The sequence below is a fragment of the Sparus aurata genome, chromosome 7, assembly GCF_900880675.1.
Source record: "Sparus aurata chromosome 7, fSpaAur1.1, whole genome shotgun sequence".
In the NCBI taxonomy this organism is placed as follows: Eukaryota; Metazoa; Chordata; class Actinopteri; order Spariformes; family Sparidae; genus Sparus; species Sparus aurata.
This window is the reverse complement of record NC_044193.1, coordinates 11,088,973-11,113,004: the sequence shown is the minus strand read 5'-3', so window position 1 is coordinate 11,113,004 and position 24,032 is coordinate 11,088,973. Positions and strand designations below refer to the sequence as shown.

The 24,032-nt window shown below is 42.6% G+C and overlaps 2 protein-coding genes across 3 annotated transcripts in view; one reads left to right on the top strand and one right to left on the bottom strand.

Annotated features, from left to right (window-relative positions):
* Positions 1–2: 2 nt before the first annotated feature.
* LOC115585735 (ninjurin-1) lies at positions 3–13,750 on the bottom strand. 2 transcript variants are annotated; one of them, XR_003984754.1, is made up of 5 exons: positions 13,488–13,750; positions 6,299–6,536; positions 2,000–2,158; positions 733–1,905; positions 3–588 (listed from the first exon to the last, which is right to left on the bottom strand). XR_003984754.1 is itself a non-coding variant. In XM_030424350.1 (4 exons), exons 1-3 carry the CDS (start codon positions 13,524–13,526, stop codon positions 2,016–2,018), a joined length of 420 nt encoding a protein of 139 aa, XP_030280210.1. In that variant the 5' UTR covers positions 13,527–13,750; the 3' UTR covers positions 3–1,905; positions 2,000–2,015. The 2 variants fall into 2 exon arrangements, 1 of the variants encoding a protein (XP_030280210.1); XM_030424350.1 differs by having other exon boundaries at positions 3–1,905.
* Positions 13,751–13,814: 64 nt separating this feature from the next.
* The window catches only part of LOC115585817 (serine/threonine-protein kinase WNK2), a 43,281-nt gene continuing 33,063 nt past the window's right edge, over positions 13,815–24,032 (top strand). The window contains exons 1-2 of the mRNA XM_030424467.1: positions 13,815–14,644; positions 14,989–15,820. Of these exons, the coding sequence (XP_030280327.1) occupies positions 15,173–15,820 (648 nt within the window). The 5' untranslated portion in view covers positions 13,815–14,644; positions 14,989–15,172. The remainder of the gene's footprint in view (positions 14,645–14,988; positions 15,821–24,032) is intronic.

Here is a 24,032-nt window from a genome sequence, read left to right as displayed (position 1 = left end):
CTTGGTGGTTGCATCTTATTTTTAATCTAGTGTGACAAAAGGTATGCACAGACATGTGTACATTTAATCAGCATCAAATACTGTATGGTCTTTAGGGAATATCACAGTGAGCAGCTTGTATCTGGCACTGTTCAGTCTGCCGTGAGCGTGAAATGGAGATGATGATTACACATGTGTCGCCTCTATCTGAGAGTTACACTAGAGGGCACTGCTCCCTCATCCAGCGCACCACAGCGGGCAACAAGGCAGATGGAAAATGTACTGGAGTGCTCTAACAATGACAAATCGAGGGCAACAGACAAGCCTGCATTAATTAATAATGACATCAAATTGATTGAAAGATTGGAGTCAACTTAATTAAATGCTACATCAAACGCTGATGACTGCTTAAGAAAAGACTCATGTGCAGGGGCGGATGCACTTCATACTCACTTAAGGCCCTTTCAAGCACTTCTTATTTGGGTGAATCAGCAGGAAAATGGCCGCATCGAAAAGATGGTATATATACAAGACAGGTGTCAGGTGTCAGGTGTTGGATCTCTGGAGATTTGCGTCACTGAGCGTCACTTTTTCCCGCCTCTGTATTCTCTGGAAAGATGAGCAACAGATGAGAGAGGGGAGTGAGAGAACGAGAGAGAGGGATATGGGGATATGGGTGTTAAAGGGGGTTGGAGGTGTCACAAGGGTGATTGTCCAGTTTCCAATCTGGCATCCAAGCTGCCACGTGCTCACCAGCATCCTCTGATGTCGTACCCTCCCCCGTGGAGTCAGCTCCCTCCACAAAGCCAGAAGAGTAGGAGCCATACATTATGTGTATATTTATCAGTCGACAGATCTGCCTTGAGTGGAGCCGTTTTCGTGTGTGTCATGAATCTGGCTCGTGGCTCGTCTGGCAGTTTCCACGGTTACCAGTGATAGTTGTGGAGGAGGAAGAGGATCAGATTGTGACGTTGGTTTGTCATCTCGAAGGTGCTCTGTCACAGTCACGTTGGGGGGGGGGGGAATGATAGATGCAGGCATGTAGATTCTTCTGGCGGTGTTATTTAGCGGAACGATTATGTGAAACAGGCTCAAAACGCTGTGTGTCGAACCGCTCAAGTGTATAAACTGAGCATTTGCATGGGCTCTAATTAGGGTTTCGGTGACACTGCTGAAATACAGACTAATTAAAGCTTCCATTTTAACAAGCAGTTCTGCTGGGCTCTGTGCTGTGTTGACTCTGACTCACCAGCTGCCGGTCCAGAGAACCACAGACACTCTCCAAGCCTTGCTCATGGCACAGAGAGTCAAACATTGTGATAATTGTACGTTGGACAAGACGCCTGTGGTCGGGGACATGTGTCAGTGAGGTTGAAGCTGTGAAGGTGTGCCGGAGCTTTGAGTCACATGAGGCACGCCCTCCTCTGCTGTGCATACATTTACTCGACAGATTCATCAGCTGCCTGGAAAGGGAACGATGACATCTTGCTCGTACGTCATCATCGTGATTAAAAATTTAAGCCCATGAAGCTTTCGTGTAACTGTGTTTGTGTGTCTGGGCCAAACGCCGAGGTCACTCCCGGGCAGCAAAGGAGACAGACACCGTTAGGTCACGTGTGCCCGTCTCCACTTTCCTGTTTGTCCAACAGGAACAATTGTTGTGTTGTTTGTGTACCAGACCCCTTTGTCCCCGTCTTTGCTGTTTCTCTCTTGTTTTCCGCAGTGCAGGACAATGATTTTCTGGTAAATGAACAGTGGCTGGATTTGTGTTCTTGAGTTGCTTTCCGCTGGAAATTTCTCTGAGGGCCCAGAGAGGTCAGTGTGTTTGTAGGTCAGGTAGGGAGGATTGTGAAGGTTGGAGGTCAGGAGGTCAGGAGAGGAGAGGACCAAAAACATGCTGACTACATGGATGTCTATTGGGGCAAACTGCACAGTAAAAGGCCGGAGAGAAAGAAACTGTTTGTATAGAGAGAGGGGAGCAGAGAAAGAGGATGAACATAAGCAAAAAGAGACAGAATACCTGCGCGCGTTCTTGGTCAGTCGCTGCGGTTCGGCCTGTGGACTCCAAAGGCCGTGATGAAGACATTGACGACCACTATCATAAAAACCAGGCCCGTGGTTAGGTTTTCCAAAAAGTTCAGCCTCCAGTGCTTTTGTTCATCATTCAGGTTCCATCGAACTGTGGACAAAACCAGGAAATACCATTTAATAACAAAAACACACACTCAATGAACGTCCGCTCAAGCATCAGCATTCTACATTATTCTGGGACACAAGTCAAGTCATTATACACAGATTTCCTGTCAACTATGAGTTGATATGTTTTAATTCAGGGTGCAGGCAGTTCAAATGTTAATGAGTGATCCAACAGAAATGACATGAATCCAGTATTCAATTTTGATAGGAGCATATGAGGAGAAAGGGGTCGTTTGAGATATGAACTTTTCACTAAACTCCAAGGAGTAGGACAAACAAGAACTTGTCATGGTTTTGCATAGTTGGTCTGCTCCAAATTAAACTTGGAGACTCTTTGAAAATATGTTCCCTATTATATGAGGATGAACTAGTTTTGGGATTAAACCTGTGTTACTTCACAAATAATTTCATGTGTTTTTTTTTTTTTATGAATAGCTACAAAAGACTGCCGTATGTAAATCTTTTTTCATTTGTGTGTTAAATATATCGCAAGGGAAATAACAACAGATATTTTACATAGTGTCTGCGAATATTAATTTCCAGTTTGGTCTCCTGGAGACACTGTGTTCCTCTTTAATAGCTCAGAAAATATACTGAACATAGTTTTATCAACTTGATACATCTTTCTTTATTCTACAATCCTATTCTACATTTACAAGAACGATATAAGGTTCTTTGGCTTGTCTCAATAGTAGAACCTTTTTGGGGTTAGAGTAGATCATTTTATATCATTTCTACATAGTCAATCTACATAGAACCCAACATAAAGGGTTATACCAGGAACCACCTTTGAAGGCTCCACCCTGAAACCCCCTACAGAGGTTCTATCGAGAACCTTTCTGCGGTGTTATGATTAAACCCGGAACTCTTCCTCAGAACCTTTTCACCCTTTTAAGGCACTAATAAGGACCTACCAAGGTAGTTCTACTGGAAACCCTTTTATATTCCATTCCAAGGGTTTCATGTAGATCCCAATGTTTAAATTGATTAAACATTCTCACACTTTTTAATAAGTCAAACATTTGGATGGAAATTGTTCTTAATGAAACCCTCAGTCTTATAAAGAACCATCAAGATCAAAAATCCCATTTTCCTCCAGAAGTAAATGGTTGTGGGTAGAACCTCAACCCTTCAGGAAAAAAAACAACCCTTTTGGAACCCATATTTCTAAGAGTGTAAGAAAACTGCTTATAAACATAATTTTGAACTGCTGACATGACTGATGACAGATAAGAAAATGATGCATTACTTCTGTGTAAAACTTGGTTAAATACATTAATCTTCTATTTATATCTGTGATAGGCGTTGACAGAAATGCTTACTCAGCGGTACTTTCCCAAATGTCACATAGGTCCGTTTGGATTTCTGATATCTGAGTTTGAGGAGGCCTAGCATGAGTTGACCTCAAACGTCATTATTTTGGGTAACGTTTTTTTGTCATTTGTTGATGCACTTGCCCATTTCTGTGTTTTGTCATATTCATCATAGTGCAAGCCCAGTTTGTGTAAAGGTCACCATTTCCATCAATGATGTCATTTAGAGGACAGATAGGTTAATCTTGTAACATCCCAGTACTTGTTATTTTTAGGGATGAGTCTATCATTATGGATTCTTTCATCTGAGACAGGCAAAAAAAAATTTGGTTCAAAGCACACAGAAACAAACAGAAAAAACAATACAGGGAAGAGTGACCTGCTCAAGGGGAGCTTTTATTTCCTTATCACTGCTTCATTTCATTTGTGCTTTTCTAACACGTTGATCTAAACAAAAATGGAAAACAAAAAGAAATTTGAATCTTTGTGAAAATGACATAAACTAATGTTGTCATCTTCATCATCACAGGGACTGACTTATAAATGATGTCGAAATTAAGATGTGTGAGTGGGGAGTGACCGGTGACTCTACAAGCACATGCTATGTGTACGTGTGTGAGTGTGTGTGTGTGTGTGTGTGCGTGTGTGTGTGTGTGTCTGTTTGAGGGACATTACCAAAGGTTAAACGGTGTGAGGACCCCTCCTGACTGTGTATGTGTGTATCTCATCTGCCTGGGGTGGAGCGGACTGGGGTTGTGGGGAGGGTGGTGGTGGTGGTATGTAGGCCACTCACATTACGCATCACTGGCTCCATTAGACAGAGCTGGATCCACTGGAGAGGGAGGGGTGGCCGGGGGGGGGGGGAGAGAACAGAGAGGGCAACGGGGCTCAGAACAGTCAAAGACAAACGAAGGAATGAAAAGAGCGATGAGAATGAGATGTGTTTGATATTCTGGTGGAGACAAGGGGGGGGCTGTCGGGGGGGGCTGTCGGGGGGGGGGGGGGCGGGCCCTTCATGAATGTGTGATGACTCAAACACGCTGACTGACCTTCTTTCTGACACGTGATGCTTTAGAAAAAAACTTGAGAAAACATTAATTAATTACATATATTGTGATTTATTTAACTGGTAAGAGATATGTGTGTATGCACCGGTTTAGTTGTATTGCAGATTAAGTGACAAACAGTTAGTCCTCCTGCAAGAGCTGAGACGAGTCAGTGTGATCTGGCTAAAGTTCAGCCCATCGGAGGAAAATGATCTGCAGTCTGACCTGAGCCAGTACATCTCATCTTAACTCATCCTCCCGTCTTAATGGACCTGGGTTTGTTTCCCACCCACAGGTGCAGCTGTTAAACACAGACATCGTCAGAATCTCTGAATGTGTGAACAGATGGCACCTTTATATTTAGTTTGTTTTATTTCTTCCTATTTACTCCAAGACATGCGTAAACATGCTCAATGACTCACGTTGACACATTTTCACACACATACGGGAGACTGGGGGCACTTGTGTAATTGTACTATTAATTGTACTGTTTGGTAAAAGTATTCAGATAAAAAAATCCCACGACCATCCTCCAGAGCCACTTCTCCTTAGTAGGCCTACATGAACGAGCACTGCCTTACTACAGACATCGACTGCCCTGTAACTGTCACTGGCCAGCAGGAGGATTTTTTTGTGGCTAGTTTGCTACATTCAACAGGATCTCTTAGCTTTATCAGGCTTATACAAATATAAATAAACAACTCAGTTAAATACCAAAATGTAAGAATCCTGGAAACACAAGCAAAATAGAATTTACCTCAGTCAAAAAAGGCTACTCCTTACTGCTGTAGGTGTGTGTCTTGTGCTGTGTTACCTTTGCTCAGTGGCTGTGTGCTTTGTGCTAACATTAGCTGCTGACAGAGGCTGTTGCTGTTGCTGTGGCTCTGCTCCAGGGGTCCGGGGTTGTGTGCTTTGTGCTAGTCAGTTAGCGGCTGAACTACAGTCTGTCATTGCCACCGCTGCTCACTCTGCCTTGGGCTCAGGGGCTGTGTGCTTTGAGCTACAGCATTAGCTAGCTGCTGAACAAAAAGCTCAGAGGCTGTGTACTGTGAGTGCAGCGCATCGTAAATTGCTAACCGTGTCCGACGAGCTCATGTCTCACTCGCATGTTACAAAACACAGAAATGTTTTTCTTTTTTTTTTTTTTCAGAGCATTTATTGTTCTGTCAGGATGATTATCTACAAATATAATTAAAAAATGCTTTGATCAAACTAGAATCCATTGTTCAATGGAGATTACATTGTTTTACATATGTATTCTGTATATATTCTGTGGTCCTTGGTATTCATATGAAGGCATTCCATATGCTACAATTGCCCCTGCACATAAGGGCCGATGTAGCTAACACTGACTGGTGTTTCAATCAATATTTTGACTCTAAAATTGCTTGTGAAAACCTTCGATGACTGAGTAGAACACAGCTACAAGTCACCTACATAAACCTTGTATGCCATTAGTTCAAAAGGTTTTAAGTAATGACACTGAAACCAAAACAAACACGGTCTCTCCTACCCCGCAGAGAAATAACCTCCCTCCCTGGACTCCTGGGAGCAGTCTAACCTAGTGACCTCTGACCTGCTGTCAGGCCTGGTTGCCATGCTTACCGCTAGTCTGACTGGCAATGGGTTGTTTGTCAGGAATCAGTGGACTTGACATTGGTGAAATCTTGCTGAGGGACAGGGTGGAGGGGGATGTTAAACAAAGGGCACGTGAAGGTTGAGAAGCTGGCCTCTTAAAGGGCTCGGGCTGTTTTACTCTCTCACCTGTGAAGATAAGCAGGACCCCGACTGTGACCTGCAGACAGAGGGAGATGCTGATGAGGGTGACGATGGGGGTGTAAAAGGACAAGTTCGGCCCCTGCTCCAGCACAGCCTTCAGCTGTGAGGCGTTGGCCATCAGCAGAGCCACATCCAGCATGCTCTCGGCTGCGCTCTTCTTGTTGGCATAGTGGTTCATGTTCAGGGGGGCTGGACTGCCGGGCCAAGCATCTGGATGGGAGGCCTGGAGAGAGAAGAAAGTAACTGGCACAGAGATAATGTGTATGGCTTTGGGATAACGCCTTGAAAGAAGAATGCCTGGAAGTAAACAGAGCAGCATGCTCTGTCCTGCTGCGTTTTGTTCTCCCCACAGAGCAACGAGGCAGCCCGATGATGAGGCAAGCAGTAATTTTGTGCTTCCTGTGCGTTGATGGTGAGGATCTGGTTGTCATTCTGACCCAATTAGCACAACACGCAGCCATTACAAAGAGTGACCTTTGGAAACAGAGCCATTAGTACAGCAAAGAGATACTGACACACTGGCAACAGACCCATTAAAACATGGTGAACGTGATCCAGTCAGCAAGCACAGTGTCCGAGGCTTATTCCGCTCGCTGCGGTTTTCGACTGATCACACTACTCCTGCACATTTTCATGTTCTCTCCGAGCATCTCGTACCATATGTGTTGCGGAGAGACTTCTTTAACGCGATCTGCTGACTTTTAAAGTCAAAGCAGCGTGTCTGTTTTGTGTTAGGTGTGTGACACTGTGACCCTCCGTTCATGTCCTGCACATATATCCCCGTCCCTCCAAGCGGGGCTAACAGAGTTAACAGGATATCTGCACTGAGTAAAACTCAGAACAGCTCTTTTCATGACAGCAGCAATTAATCCTGCTTTTCTGAGACAGGCTCTTTTCCTGAGCATCAACATTTTTACTCGTACTGTATATGCAGCAGATAACAAAACGCACATTATTTCATTTATTATTTTACAGTGCTTTATAAAGAAGGGACATTAGGAGGAGAGAGAATCAGGTTGCATCCCTTCTACCGACAGGTGATACCAGAAAACATGAAAGAAAAGATAAATCTCAGTTTAAAGTTGAATTCTATAGGCTATTGATTCTTGTGTGGGCGGTGATTATGCAACGGAAGCTAAGCTAGGTCGTGCATTTGTGTGTCCACTCCATCCCCGTGGACTCTGCACCATAAAACCAAAAACATGCTCTGGGTCAGCAGGTACTGGATAAACAGTCTGCTTGTTGATAAATAAGAAATCACGCTTTTCATGTGCCGAAAACACATCCTGAACTCGGAGCACTGCTGCCAGAATGAACATCCACTTGGACCTTCTGTTCAGCGATGCCTCGCTCACACCTGAGCACCATTCGCTGAAGATTCGGTCGCGTCAAGGCCAAAGCCTGCACGCTCGCATGCGCTCTGCTCTCTCTAACAGGAAATAATCAGCAGTGCTCGCAGCCTCTTCCTCGACAGTGAAGCCTTCCCTTTTTTTTTTTCTTCTCACAACACTCCCCCTGAAACTGCAGGGAGCAAAGCTTGTCAGGGATTAACCAAACCACAGTGCTGCTACAAACTGTCTTCCCTCCGCTCCGGGGATAGAGACGAAAAAAAAGAGGGAGAAGAGGAGCAGCACCCTCTAATTTGCCACAGGGTAGGCTACAGCTGAATTACAATGTCTTTAGGAGATTCACAACAATCAGCCGGCGTGGTTAAGTTGATGTATGAGGGGGAAGTACACGCTGCGCAGAAGGTGTGGTCGTGAGGGTTGGAGAAGAGCACGTACTCTGGTTGCAGTACTTATCTCGATGAGTTTCTTTTTCAATCCTGCGATAACCACTGGACCGGCCATGTTTAATTCTTTTGATAAGCTTTTTGGGGAGATGGATTACACATGCAGCTGGCTCCTTCAGCTGGCAGTGTACCTCGTATCAGTTCAGAATTTATAATTCCTCGCTTCATGTGAACACTGCAGACACATCCCGACAACATCCAGCAAAAAAACAAAAAAAAGTCTCCACGGGTTTTCTCCAGATCTTTTTCACCCGGGGCCATAACACCCCGTGGTAAGACTCATAACAAGGAATTAAACAGCTCTTCAACACATGCCTCCTAACATTCCTTGGGAAAAAGAAGGCAGTGTGGTGCCCTTGTGACTGCTGCTTGTGCCAAATGCCACAAAATGGCACACTGTCATGACTTGTCATGGTCACCTATTCTGCTCTCAAACACACTGACACAGGCTTTTCAAAGACAGCCCTTTATCCCCAAGTCAACAAACCACAGTGAGATAATGCTTGTTGTGAGATCACAGGTTGGAAAGGTGCAGTCAGTCTAGAAATGGAGCAGAGTCATTTTCTCCGGAATTCACCAGCAAATTAAGAACTCCCGAGTGTTGTTTGTAGGCGAGGACAGGGCTAAAATCACCTACTCGGTCAGTCCTATCTGCTCGTATCATATGGCTGAGGACAACTAATCACAGCAGAGGAGATGACGTACTGTAGAAGATAGAGAATATAGGTCACGGTATCTCACATTGTCCTATCATGAGGGAGGCTGGGGGGCTGGGGGGCTGGGGGGGGCATGCAAGAACCCATATTACAGGATGCATCAGATCCAGGCATTCATTAAGACAGCACTTCAAATTAAGAAACCACAGAAGACAACCCACATGCGCACATTTCTGCCGCCATTTGAGAAACAAAGCCCTCGCCAGTCACACAGCCATCACAGATCTATTGTTATTTGGCACAATCTAAAACGAAAGGCTCTCATTAAGTCAATCGCTCTGTGCTGGTCCAAGGTTTCGATGCTTTTTATTTTTTTGATGAATTATTCACACTTCATTCCTTGACTGAAATAGACTCAGGGGACACGCCGAGGACAGAGGAAGGGAGGAGGATGTGGGAGACAGAAAAAAGTTGTTTGAAACTGTATAAACTCTCAGTTATGCGTCACTGTGGAATAGCAGAGACGAACATTCACTCACTATTCTACATATTCTGCTTTCCTTTTCTTTCCTCTGTTGGTTCACACAGATTCAACTGGAAAGAATGAATATACACATGAGCAACAGATGATGAAATGGAGGGAGGTGTTAAAAATAGTCAGAGTGCTGATATGAGAGTATGAGAGAACATGTTACAAAGGAAATAATCTGGTCAAGTCTTATATTTACAAAAAGGAATATAATGTGAGGTTCAGATACATTTTTAAGACTCTATGAATTAATTGATAGAAGAATGAATAAATACCACCCACACAACTGGGACTATGTGTCCAGTAAGAAGGAAATTAAAGCCCACCACCCGACACAAAAATGTGTTATAATCTTCTTGTTTCCACTGTGCAATGTTTGAGCTTCACTGTATTAAATGGTATATATACAGTCTTTGAAACTATAAAGGTGCTTTCAAATTCATTGCCGAAAGTGTACATTTTCTCTGTGGTCGTTCAAAATCTGAGCTTAAGGGGCGGGCCTACCAGCATGATCTGTGACATCACAAATACTCTGGAAGCCAATCATGGTCCGATATTCAGCATACACAATTTGGAAACTTACATACGCAGCTCAAAAGTGAAGTATGAAGCAGTAAAACTTAATATGAAATACCTGCATATCAGTAGATTCTGGAATTTTAATGACATAGTAGGAATCGAGGCCATTTGAAAGATTTTACCATAACCATAAACCATAAACGCACGTAGTTTTATTATATCCACCTTAAAAACGCATCTGTAGGGGATATTTAGAATAATGTGTGAATAGAGTATGACTGTTATATACATGCAATGCAAAAACACAGCACAAAGAACACATAAAATGGATCAAATGAAGTCGCTCACAGTCACGTAACATTTATGTAGATTGAGTAATAGAACAGATCTACTGAACTGGATATCAAAAGTAAAGTGTGGGTTGTTAATTGTTCCCCAGTCATGGCAAGGAATTGAGAATACATTTTCACTGTTACACTGTACCTGAACAGTCAAACTGAGAGGTGTAATTGGGCTGAAAAAACTAAAGGCCCTCAAGGATATTTAGGGAGAGATCAGGCGAGGCGAGACTTAAACGGGTGCCAAATTGTGCCGTGTTTTTACCACCTCATTTGTGAATAAAAGTTGTGTCCCGTCATTAACAAGTATCTTCCTGTGTTTCTCCAAGCTGGTCAGAGTGCAGCCTCTGAAATCAGGATCAGAATGGGCTTTACATCGGTTTACATCGCTCTCATTGTACTGAACACGCTCAGACATACATCCACTACTGCAGAGAGCGGAGGGGCTGACTGCCTCAACAGGTCCGCAATTTTCTAAATTCCTGAGATTGAACCTTAAACCTTAAACCTAATTGAACCATTAAAAAGTTTTTCATCATGTACTGAAAGGCCGAGTAAAGTGTTGGCTCCCTTCCAAGCAAAAGAAAATGAACTTATTCAACTCCCACACACCTAATCCTAAACTGTCCCCCCCACTTTCCCACATGGTCACACTAACTGATTACAGCTAAGCTAAATACCTGCATGTCAGTTACGGTGGGAGCATGTCATGACTGTTGCTTTGTAACGGTTGGATGGCTCTTTTGCAGCAATAATGCAGGATACCATTTAAGAGACGGAGAGACTGTGCATTTATTATTTAGCTAATTGAGCTCAGCAATGTGATGAAAGAGCAAATGAGCTTGCATCTGTAACTGCATGGGTGTGTGTGTGTGTATGTGTGCGTGTGCGTGTGTTTCCCCTCCTTTTGTTTTTTTTCTTATACATCAGCACTTCTTTGCTTTCAATCCATCATGTCCTATCAGCAAGCTCCCTCTCTCTCTCACTCACTCACCTCAAACTCTGGCCCTCGTCCAGATGAGGATCGACCCAACTGTAAATCTAATTTCCATGATTCTCTGTAGGGCTTTTAGTTTTACAGCCTCGCTCAGAGCAAAGCAAACATGGCCGTCAAGAGCACGGAGATGGGAAACGCTTTCTCGGTCTTGAAAAAAGTTGCAATGTAAAAACCTTCTGATTATCCAAAAAAATAAAAAAAAAGACAAAGACTAAAGGGCATGCTGGAGAATGTGCTGGATGCTGCGCTGAAATCTGATCCGGAATCTAATTGGTCTTAAATTTCGGGGCCCAGATATTAAAAGCCTGTGGGAAGTCTGCATAAAAAGATCTTCACCCCACAAAACAACCAAGGATTGATTCCATTCTCATTGACTCACATCGGTCAGAGACACATTGTAAATGAGACCAATTGCTCATTTTATTGAGCGTAAGGGTATTGCATTCTGCATCTGTTGGCCGAGCTCAGTCACAAGGAAGTACCTCTGGCTGCCAGGGTATCTCTCTTCCTCCTCCCTTCTTCCTCAAACACACACACACACGAACACATTAATCTGAAATTAAATTGCGCTATTAAGACAGTGCCTATGGAGATGACATACAGCAGTGAAGCCCATTACCTTGCCTTGTAAAACTGGATGCAGCTCTGAAATACAATAGTGTAATTACTTGTCAAATGGCAACTTAAATCGCCACATAAAGCACAATAAACAGTCCTCGTCCTGGCCGCAAACAATCTAGCTGCGCCACGGAGGAGGATGACATTATGTAAAAGTAAAACTGGTTCGTGTGTTTGTGTGTAAGCATTTTGGCCAGTCAAGTGGAAACAAAGGAGCGCATTGATTATTTATAAGGTCACTCAGGTGCCAACAATGGTTCAGTCCTCAGACAGTCACCTGACCCAGCATGCCACCAACAGACATGGAAATCTCTGTGGAAATGTTTTCTTTCTCATTTCCTTCTTTCTGTATGAACATGCAACACATCCCATTCAGGGTCATTTCTGTTCTGCAAAGATTGTATGTAGTTTCATTCCCCCTAAATAGAGATGACATGTAATATGAGAAGAGGCCAGACGTGGCATGAAAATGCAGAAACAACAACAGGGGTGAATATAACATGATCTCCACACATGGAAATGCGACAACACCACAAGCTTTGGCTTCAGAATAATGGCTGCAAAGGTCAATCAACGGCTCTCTGACAAATCCGAGACAATAATTCAAAAATGTAATAGTATTTCCATCTTGGCTGCTGCAATGGATTCCATTCAAGTTCCTGGCACTCTGCGAGCACTTGTTTCACACTTGTTGAATGTGTCTATGGTTGGATTTAGGACTGCACAATTATACAAAATATACTCGAAATCCCAATATATCTAAGTGCATGAGAGTCAAAGTTTTGGTAACATATCTGACAAAATACGAAGTTCTGTAGTGCTGCAGAGACGGCCTACAAATTGTTCTCCAAAAGAAAGAAGCATGTTCGTGGGCACCAGGAAATGTCAGACCATCCCGATTTTAAAAGATTTTTTTAGGAAAAGTTGTAAATTGTGATGCAAAAACAGTCATTCCCACTAATCCAGGAAAATATCACCATCTAATTATCTATCAGAATAATCTCTTTAATATGTGTTGACCATATCATGCAGTAGCCCTAGTTGGATGTGGATATTGGCACACTGTCATGTCAGTTGGATTTTTTCGATTATCGGTATCTGTGTTTTTTGTGGCTGATTGCTGACCAAATCCAAAAATGTAAAAAAATGCAGTAGTATTGATTTTACTGGTGCAGCATCCTTTCTCAGATAGTGGTCACCACTCTGTTCTCTCAGTGTCCACAACACTATCCGATGTCACGAGCAGTAGCCGATTAGCACTGAATAATCTGAATTTGCTTGCTGTAAATATCAAATAAATGAAGTGGAGTGAAAGTATTCAGCAGCAGAGGATGGAAAATACTGAAGCAAAGTACCTCCAAATTGTACATAAGTACAGTGCTTGAGTAAATTGTAGTTGGTTACAATCCATCATGGGCTGTTTTACCTCTAAACATATCGGTGCAAATTATCGGTTATTGGTCTCCTGGATTACTAATAATCAGTATCGGCCCAGAATTTCTACCTGCATTGCATTTATAATTGTAATTTTTATTTCTCTTTTTCTTTTCTCATAATTCCTTCTTCCCAGCTTAGTGCAGTGCAGCTGGGGCTTGTGCTGAATTTAATGTTGCAGCACCAGAGTTACTGTTATGTCCATGTCGAAATAAATAAATAAACTAAACTGCTTCTAAATCATTCAATTAAAAAAAAAAAGAAAAAATGAAGTAGCTTCATATAACTTACCTCAGTCTCACTCCCCCTGTTGCTGCTGCTCATGTTCATTATCCTCCCATGCGTATTCTCCTCTGCACCTGAGCTGCGGGGTGCAGCTCTGGAGACACCGAGGTGCTGGGTGTCATGTTGTAGGAGAGGAGAGGACCTGCAAGCATACAGCCTGCTTAAACAGAGCAGCAGACACACCTGCAGCCATTCTCCCTCTCTCTCTCTCTTTTATTATTGTGTGCAACAAGAACAGGTCATGTTATTTATTTATCTCTGTTTAAAGAAATGATGTGCAGCAAGCTGTTGAGCAGTGAGTGAGGAGCAGGAGGGAAAGAGAGAGAGAGACAGACATGTGATTGGATGAGTTGTTGAAGGGCGTGAAAGAAAATTTTACAGACGATAATAAGCGAGGGGATTGTCTATTAACCGCTTTGCCTTTTGATGCCAGACAGTCTTTGTTTGTGTTTTTCGTGTCAGATATGTGTCACACTTGGACGCTACAGCAGCAGCAGCAGCAGCATAGGCTCACCGTGGTGCCTCAGCGTGCTGCGTTATTGGCCGGTCCCTCCAGTCGTTACCAGGGGCGTGGAACCGAGCGAGCTGAATGGGAAACACATCGTTGTGCCTCGCCGCTGCCGTATTAACCTAAAGGGAGGGAGGGAGACGATGACAGAAGAATACAGTTGTCCTCGTCAATTGGTGTTGATTGCCGAGGGGACGACAGGAGAGCTGAAATCTCCCACGTTTTAAAGCGCCCCGACTGGTCTTGAACTACACGCCCCGCATTCAGGAGCCACGAAGAAGAAGAAGAAGGAGCCGCGGACAGACGCGGCATCGTTAGCTGCTGTATCCGCAACCGAGAGGAGGGATGCGAGGACTTGAAAGGACATAAATACGTTTTCCTCATTTTTTTTCACCCCCACCTCTCCCCCGTCGGGATGGGCTCAGTGCTCAGTTAGCAAAAGACGGAGTTGAATTCGAATTTCTTTGGGTTAGCGTGAAAATGAGGATAAAATGCAGATAGGGCGTTTTAAAGTCCACCTCTCAGCCGCGGGCACTCGAGTAACGTTAGCAACGTTTTTCTATCACTAGACCTGGCAGGTCCGCCCGGGTCGCTCACGTGAGTTTAGTCGAGGTGTAGTCGCTTTTCTTCTATTTTTTTTTTTTTTTTAAACAAGGTGAGTCCCATTTTGCTTCAATGTAACTCTGATAAAATGTTTCCGACACTAACTAACCTCTTCCTACCGCCCAAACGTCTGTTCTGAATTAGCGAACTTAACGTTAACTTGTGTCGTCAAAGCCAGTTTTGCTAGTTTCTCCATAATGGCTTCTGCTAACAGTGTGTTTTTAAACTCCTGGGCTCGTCTTGTTCATCCACCTGCTTTCACTGACACCAACTAACTCCCAACTCCGTCATGACTCACGCCCATTAAACAAATGTTTAACGTTATAGCTTTCAGCTTTGCCCTCCACAGAACATGCTGTGGTTTTGTTTCACTAACTGGCAACGTTTCTTTTGCAGCTCTTGATATCGGATGAAAATCTCGTCTATGTCATCCTTCCCGGTGTTGTTAGGGGCCTCTGCTGGCAAACTGCGTCACCGAGTGGGCGCTGCAGGTATTCATCTCTAAAAAATCTGCATGTTGGGAAGTCTAGCCATGGCACGAATGACCTGGAAACCAAAGTGACTGAACTTGTAACTCGCCATGGAGCCGGAAGCCAATTCAAACTCCGTGCCCCACCAGGAACTGAAATACCCATCTGTACCAAACTCTCAGCGCGAACTGGCCGTGAATATGTACGAGGCCATGGCTGATGGGAATGTCAATCTTGTGGACTCAGTAGTGAGAGGTGGGAGTGACCCCAGTGCATATCCTTCCTGCAGTTATCAGAGGAATGTGCATCAGAGATTCATCAGGAGAAGCCTTTGGTTCTCGGACACAGATGAGCAGGCCTACGAACCACCAGAGTGCGATAACAGGAGTAAGATCCTTAACATAAACCTGCGAACAATAGTGGACAGGACACGGGGGACTAGTTGCGGGATACAGGAAGGTTCGAGCACTGAAAGTCAAGGTGGACAGAAAGACAGTGCAACAGAGAGCGCCAGTGCTGATGAGGAGAAGGAGAAAGGTGGGAATGCATTAAACCTTACATGCACTGATGCTGGGAAAGCTGCTATCAAGGCTGCCAGCGAGGAGAACGAGGAGGAGGCAGAGATGAAAGCGGTCTCCACATCTCCAGGAGGAAGATTCCTCAAATTTGACATCGAGCTGGGGAGAGGGTCCTTCAAGACGGTCTACAAAGGCCTGGATACTGAGACCTGGGTGGAGGTTGCTTGGTGTGAGCTGCAGGTAAAATAACTCAAAACTCAAATTCTCTGACACCCAGGTATCGCAAACGATATCAGGCAGCTTCATGTACAACCATTTCTTTCTAATTCTTAGACTTGCAGGTTGGCATGAGAGACACGTTCAAACAATAATATAGTTTAGTGATGACTGTCTTCACATTTTTTGCTCTTTTATAAGAATTAAGTTCCTTTTCACTCAGTGATTTACTTTATGTTACTGGAGAAATGCTGGACGTACACAAGAAGCACTCTCTCTGTGCTCCCCTGTCTTTCGGTGAAGGTTCACACATCACCATGGTGTAATGGTGATGTCTTCAGGGAGCTGTCAATCAGCCAGTGTCTCACGAGAGGCTCCACTTAGTTGCAAATGGGTTACCACTAAGTTTGAAATGGTTTCCACGGGAAAAGTGATTGACAAGCGTTTGCTGCTGACGTGGAAACACATCCCACCACTGAAGTATGGCGATCAGCAGTTTTGCAAATGCACAAGGAGAGTCTATCTTGTCTTGCATTACACAGACACAGGAGAATCGCCAGCTTAGACTGTGCAAAGGTATTAACTAATTATTTCCGTCCTTTGGAGACTGCAGCGGGGATTATCTCTCTCTCCCTCTCTCTCCCAGGAGGCTTAAGGGGGACTACAGTAAGCATGACTGGCCCCCCCAAAGAAAGAAAACCTGTACTGTGATTTGTTAGTCTTTCACCATTCAGATTAAATATCATTAAGCATTCATTTCCAACCATTTTCATTCAACCGTCCTTCATTTTGCTGTAGTCATTTGCCCAGCTGATGATGACGGTGAACTTATTAGATGGGACAGTGCATGTGATGGCTGTGTGCGCTCTTGTCCCAGCAGTGTGTCTGCATGCTATGAGCCGTGCTACTCCCAGCCTCCCTCCCTCTGTGCAACAGGAGGTAGGCAGACAGGAAGCAGCTGAAGTGCGCTGTAGCCTGCTGGGAACCGTGTGGTGGTCCTGTGGCCTCAATGAATACTAATGCCTAGGGTACTGAAAACATGCTCCATCAGTAACCTGAGAGACTAAAGAATGCAAACTGTTTGATGCGTTGAATGAGCTAAATCTGTTAGTGTATGACGAGCGTCATAAGGCAGTAACACATCTCGCTGGATTCAGGAGATAACATGCCCTTGGCTGGGAAGTAGTAAAGATATAACAAAGCAGAACAGGATGACTTCACTTGGATGATGATGTCATGCAGACTGATGGTAGTGAGTGAGCAATCCTACATCTCCCTCAACTTGACAACACTGAGCTTGAATTGGACTCAGAAGATGATAGGATGCAGAACCGGAAGCAATTTACTGCTTTTTATTCTCCCCTAGTGACACATAAAAACTCCCTCTAGTGGACAGTGAATAATGGATGTTAAGCAGTCACCATACAAATGGTCCTTTCTCACAATCATGTTCTCATCTTGGCACTGTCATATATTGTAGCTCTGAGCTGAGACGCTTTGACTAAAACAGTTGGAAAAGGAAAATACTACACTGATCTGATCAATGTGTTTAATCAGAAAGCTCTCTGGCTCATTAACTTACTTTGTCTATCAGAACCATTAATTGTGCCTGAGTCAATAATTGCTCATGTGGTTCCATCTTCCAATGATCAGAATCGCAAATCGAGTTGAACCATCAAAGTGGTTTATGACATGCAGTTAATAGTTAAACTTTTAGTGGAATAAAGTGTGGCTAACTAAGAGTGTTAATTAACCAAAGAAGACAAATTTCTGAGTGCGTTTTGTTGTGTTTTCATAATTGAGGCTCTTCTCCTTGCTCCATTACATCATTACACTTTGACTGCAACTAAAGAGGTATTTCATTATTGACTAATCATTTTATTATAATTTTTTTTATCACTCAAATTGTATTGATTTTTATAATATAACTGCAAAGAACAACAGTGTCAGTGGGTTACATGCTTTTATGATACATTAATTAAATAACTTTAATTTCACTCAGTCTCCAAGTCTCTCCATCTGTAGTGAGACTTGTACTCTGTCCATTTGTCCCATTTCAAATTCAATTCAGCTTGTTGGAATCTCAGTATTGTTTATTATTATCTAACTTTAAAATGCCAATTTGGGAAAAATGTAAAGTAATTCCTAATTTCCTCTAAGTCTAAATTGATGTCTTCATATGATAGCTGCACCTAGTTGTTGACAAATCATTCAGCTGATCCATTAAATTATTTGTCTTAGATTATAATAAATCAATTTCCTTCAAATTTTTGGATGGATGGTCAGAAGAAACAATATAAAAAATATAATTTGAGTCTTCTCTGGTGTTTTACAGACTAGTGTTATCAAAAGTATCAAAGTTCCAAATCCTCAGACTCTGATACAAACACAGTTGTGTTGAAACAATAGGTTGTTTTAAAATTAAAGGGAGCAAATGTATCTGTGTGCTCCAGTCCCCAGCCTTTCTTTCAAACTACAAGCCTTGTTTTATTTATCCTGTTTAAAAAAAAAAAAGTTTTTTCCCCATGGTATTGAATAATGTATTAGATATTGATATTTTTAAGGTATTGTGTCAAAGTTAGAAATTCCATCATCATTACAACACTGTTACTGACCTTAAATCGAGAAAATGAATAGCAAATTTGATAGATGAATAAAATAAAGCCCTCCTTTTAGATTTACCTCCTAACCAAGAAGTTATTCACTTTACTATTCTAAAAGACCAATAAATCATTCACATCTAAGAAACTAGAACTGGGGAGTTTTGGTGTTTTTCCATAAAAATGACAGTTAATCAATAAATAAGATTTGCAGATTAATTTGCAACAGTTGTTTAAACAACTAATGCAGTGTTTTCCATTATAGTCTTGGTGGCCAACTGTCCTGCATGTTAAAGATGTTTCCCTGCTCACAAGTCAGCAGATAGAAACGATCAGTTAACACCATTTCAGAAATCATGTCTGTCCTATAACACCTGAAACACATATCTCATGGCCATTAACGTACATTGAGCATCTGCATACTGTTGTAAACAGGAAGGATGTTGTATTCTCCGATTGGTTGCTTGAATCCTCATGGATAATTTGTCAGCAAAACATTTTAAGCACCCATTTTGTCTCTCTTCTATCATCACTGAAAACCGTTTGCCAGTAATTCTACAAACACTGATAAATGTGTACTTCTGCACCATTGTTTCCCAAAAAGCTCAGTTTCTCCCCGTCCAGATGCAACATTGGAAACATTGTTTGTGAATATCTTCTCCCTGGCTGTAGTATTCCAAAAGCTCTGTTTTCAGTGACCTGAAATGCTGTTTCTTTTATGCGCGTGTTTTAAGATATACCCGTGTTTGTGTGGACTGGCCTAAAACATGTGAGACAGGCCACCAGGACCAGGATTGAAAAACACTGGACTAATCATTGCAGTGCTAGTCATTTTGGACATTTCAATGTTAAGTTACTTCAGCACACAAATCCACAATCAAAGTGCCATTTAATGTTTAGTGATTTGGACAAGGATGTGAGTTGCTTCATTGTGTGATGTTGTACACTAAACATTTCCTAAACCTGAGTAGGTGTACTAAGCTCAGCCAGCGGACTTTTCATCTTAGTGCAGCAAATTATATGTTTTATTGACTTTTGAAGTTTGTAACTTCAGTGGGAATTACTAGCATGCATGATGTTGATTTGTGGCATGTAAAACATCTCTGTAAAGAAGAATCTAGTCTGAGCCAAGAACCTACGCTGCCCACAATCACGCCAGATCTCTTGGTCATATTCAATAGCAATAGTGCAAGTACAATTATCAACTAGTCTTAAGACTGCCCACAAAGTATTGGAGATTTTATGGCTGTGTTAAGCATATTTCCTCTTTAGTGTCACAAGTAGATGCCAGCTTTGCCTTGTTGAGGAGGCTGTAGTGCAAGACAGAGGAGCTCTCTGTGAAAGAGATATGAGTCTGTGATTTTCCACTGTTTCCCCTTCCTCCAGTGGTCACATGGCTTTCTTGCCTAGAAATTTTAATCTGGTCCTGTGTTTATTCTCTCTCCCTCTCTCACTCCCCTGCCCCTTTCCTCCCATGCCCATCTCCCCCACATCTCTGTTTTCGTGCCAAGCTGCTGGCATAACACAGATGGCCGTGGCTCAGGCAAGGATGTTAATCTGAGAGAAAGATGCCTGTTGTGAGGTTTTCATTGTCGAGAGGAAACACTTCTTGTGTTTCTGTTTCTCTCATTCTATCCTTGCTCACTGGAATTTATTTTTTAAACTTTGGAAACTTCCCATTTCTGCCAATTGTGGATCTGTGTATAGATTCTATCTCAGTGTTGAATGATGTCCGCACACTCGCAGACACCAAGTGTACTTCTGGCTTTTGTGCAGACTTCTCTGTGGTATTTGGCAGTGGGATTGTTGTTCTGTAGATTAAATCGGGTTCTTTGCTAGTGAATGCAATGCTTGCCATGATACCATGACAGTGATATGTGTTTGCAAGAGATTTGGCAGTTCTTAAACCAAACAAACCCAGCAAATGACACCATGAGTCACTGGGTCAACATCTTGGTCCCAAACAGTGGGTTTGGCTGTAATGATAGATTAGATTGAGCCATGTTCTAGGATGTTAATGTGTTTTTGTGCGTAGTTATGACGGCCTCTTATAATTAACATGTACAGAGCTAACAATAACAACCCCTTTTTGACTGCTCAGATGGCTGAAGGAAAACAACTTGAAGATGCTCAAGTGGGTCATTGGTTACACCCCATTTGGCATTAAGGGGCCCAGGGAAGCAAGGAGCAGCCAGGCCCAGTGGGTGTAGCTAACAATGCCTTGTCAGCCTCATCTTCAGGCATGCCTTATCTTCCATGTCAGTCAGCCAACCGAAGACCCAAAGGGCAAGGAGGACAAGTCTGTTAGAGCCACAGCAATGCAGCCTGTGGTATAGCTCCAACAGGCTTCATGGAAAGAGGCTAGTTAATGGAACATAGATCTAATACATAGGAGACAGCTCAGAGTTGAAAAAGCAGAGCATGTCTTACTTAACTGTTTAAAACACAGCTTACAGTTTTTAGTCATTTAGTCCCACAGTTTTTAAAGGGGAAGGATGTTGGGGAATAAATCTTCCAAAATTGGCTTTTATCTTAAACTTATTGTATGCCTTGTGCAGCCAATTCTCCCATGTCTTAAAGGAGAACTTCGGTCGATTTAAACATGCAGCTTCATTGCTCAAGCTACCCTTGACTTGCGAGTACCGAAGACGCGAACAAATTTGGTCCAGCCATTACAGAGCTCCGTGAACGGAGATGTAGCATTGAACGCTAACTGCATGGGGTCAGAACTTCACGCTGTGTTTTAAGCATCTTAACATGCTCCACATCTCACACCAGAAGTTATGCAACATCAGCAGACACCTTAGCACACAGCACTGTAGCGTGTATGACTCAAAATGAATAAAAAAGTAGTTAAAATAGTGTGTTTGTGCAAGGAGCTACTTACCTGTTTGTTGACATCCGCGTCTTCCGGTAGCTAGACCAAACTAGCGTATCCACCGAGTGTGCACTTAACAGGCTTAACAGGCTATTGTAAGGCTCATGGCTCATGACAGGTTGTAACATGGACATGCACATTGTGAACATACACACGAAAATGCTGGAATACGTTTCCGTCTCCGCCAGTGAGGGAGTAAGTGCACGCTCGACGGATTGACTAGTTTGGTCTAGCTACCGGAACACATGGATGTCAACAAACAGGTAAGTAGCTGCTTGCACAAACACACTATTTTAACTACTTTTTTATTCAGTTTGAGTCATACACGCTACAGTGCTGTGTGCTAAGGTGTCTGCTGATGTTGCATAAATTCTGGTGTGAGATGTGGAGCATGTTAAGATGCTTAAAACACAGCGTGAAGTTCTGACCCCATGCAGTTAGCGTTCAATGCTACATCTCCGTTCACGGAGTTCTGTAATGGCTGGACCAAATTTGTTCGCGTCTTCGGTACTCGCAAGTCAAGGGTAGCTTGAGCAATGAAGCTGCATGTTTAAATCGACCGAAGTTCTCCTTTAATGTTTAGCAGTGCCCCATTGGGACAGAAATATGCACATACCCTACTAAGTAGTGAAGTTGTTTAGTTTTTAGTGTTGTCAAAAGAGAGGTTTTGCTTATGAAGACAGTTCTGAGTATTCATAAGAAAATCTTCAGAATTGTTTTGTCAGTGTTTGTAAAGATTGTTCCAAATTCCAGACATAATTCCAAAATATTTGGTGTGTAAAATTCCCGAAAAAAGAAAAGAAAATCACATTATCCTTCTTGATGTTATTAGATGTCTCGTTTTGTCCAAGATGGCCGAAACCTTTCTAAATATGATAGGATTCAGTCAACTAGATTAGTAACATATCTAAATAATTCATATATTAAGGTTCTGTTGATTGAGTAATCGATTCATTTATTAATATTTTCAGTTCGAATATCCATATTTGCAACAAATGCACGAAGAATCTGACCTCTTGTATCTCTGTGTGTTCGATGGTTTTGGCTTAAAAACTTGGTTTAAAAGGGGGGAAAAAATGAGCATTCAATTTATCAAAGTAAGCACCTCTAATTATCATGTAAAGTGAGCAAACTATGAAATTTGGTGTGTCTGTATCTGCACATGACTCTTTGTTATAATATTATAGTAGTGTTTTTGTCTTCATAATCATAGAGGATTTAGTGAGCAACCTATAGTTACCCTTGAACTTATGAATTTAACTAAATGGCCTTTGACCTCCCTCTTCGCTCCCCCAGCAATATTAAGTGTCACAACAGCTCATTAGGACTAGTAATCCCTTTTGGAATTTAAGATGGTTATTTGTATGAACAAATCTAGAGCACCTCTGCATCCTGTTAAATCCTCCTGCTTATGCTCTGTGGTATGAAGACAAGGGTTACTTTTAACACACTCCAGATGACCTCTGCGTCACTAAGCTATTTACGTAATAATGAATGAACAACAAACTGCCATACAGTGGCACTTGTGTTTTAAGTCTAACTGTGAACTGTTAAGATTTGTTTTGACATCTAATTTTCACAAGCCTTCTTAAGGAAATGTGAGATGACTAAAGTCCTGTGCAGATTTCTTGTCAGATTTCTAGAAAGAAGCAAGCATACTAACTGAAAACTTGGTCAATATGGCATGGTTCAATCATCATTGGTACCTATCTACAGGGTGTTAGTGATATCGATGAGGTGCCGTTCACCCTGCTGGCATCAGGCAAAAGATACAGTAGTATTTGCTGCTGTACTACCGGAGTGTGAAGCAGCTTCTTTCCTCAGGCTGTGAGACTCCTTAACTCATCCTCTGCAATCCCCTGTAAAATAATAGTTCTTCTTGTGTAGCAGAAATGACTTCATGTTGTATTTTGTTGTACAACACTGTGTATTGTATGTAAAATTAACAGCACAGTAAGCTGTCACACCCTGCTGCCATGCCTCTTTTTTTTTTGCACAGTAGTTGCAGTTACAGTTGGAAGTGAAACATTCTTTGAAATTTGTTTTATTATTGATAATCTGGTCAGGTTATGGTAAAGGTTCTTTGGATAAGAAAGAGGGTTGCCTTTTAAATTCTCCTGCCTTCGTGTATACCATGTGGTGTTTAGTCTAGGTCAGGGTATTATGCTGAATCAAGGCTGTCTCTTTGGCTCTGTGCCCCTACACTGCAGCGGCTGGTAAAATTATCAAGGGAGGAGGGTTACCCCAGGTCGTCCAGTTCGGCTGAGGACATCTCTACTTAAAGCACCACTCTTCTCTATTTTGTCTCAGCTCCAACTCTCGTCATTGGTGATGTGCAAGACTGCCCACCCTCTACACTCCCACTTTTTGGCTAGCACCAGTCCACGCTGGCTTCGTTAGGCTTTAGTCATTTACATGGGTATTGAGCAGAGTTGTGAGTATTAGTCTCATGTTCAGTTCAGTGCCACCCTAGGTATCATAGCACCACAGGTATTCATAGCTAGCTGAATTAGCTACTGTATGGTTTTTACAAGGGGTCTGAGTATCTGTGTGTTTGGGCAGGAGTCTGTGTTGAGGATGTCAGCACCAGCTGTCGGGCCTCGAGTTCTGTTGGAAACGGTGGCTAGCGCTGCCCCCTGCCCGCTGAGAAGCCTTGTTAATGAACGAGAAAGCTAAGGGAACATGGCCGATTTTATTGGATTAACAATATAGAATAATTGATGTCAGTGAATATTACATGTCAGTATTAATAGTCAGC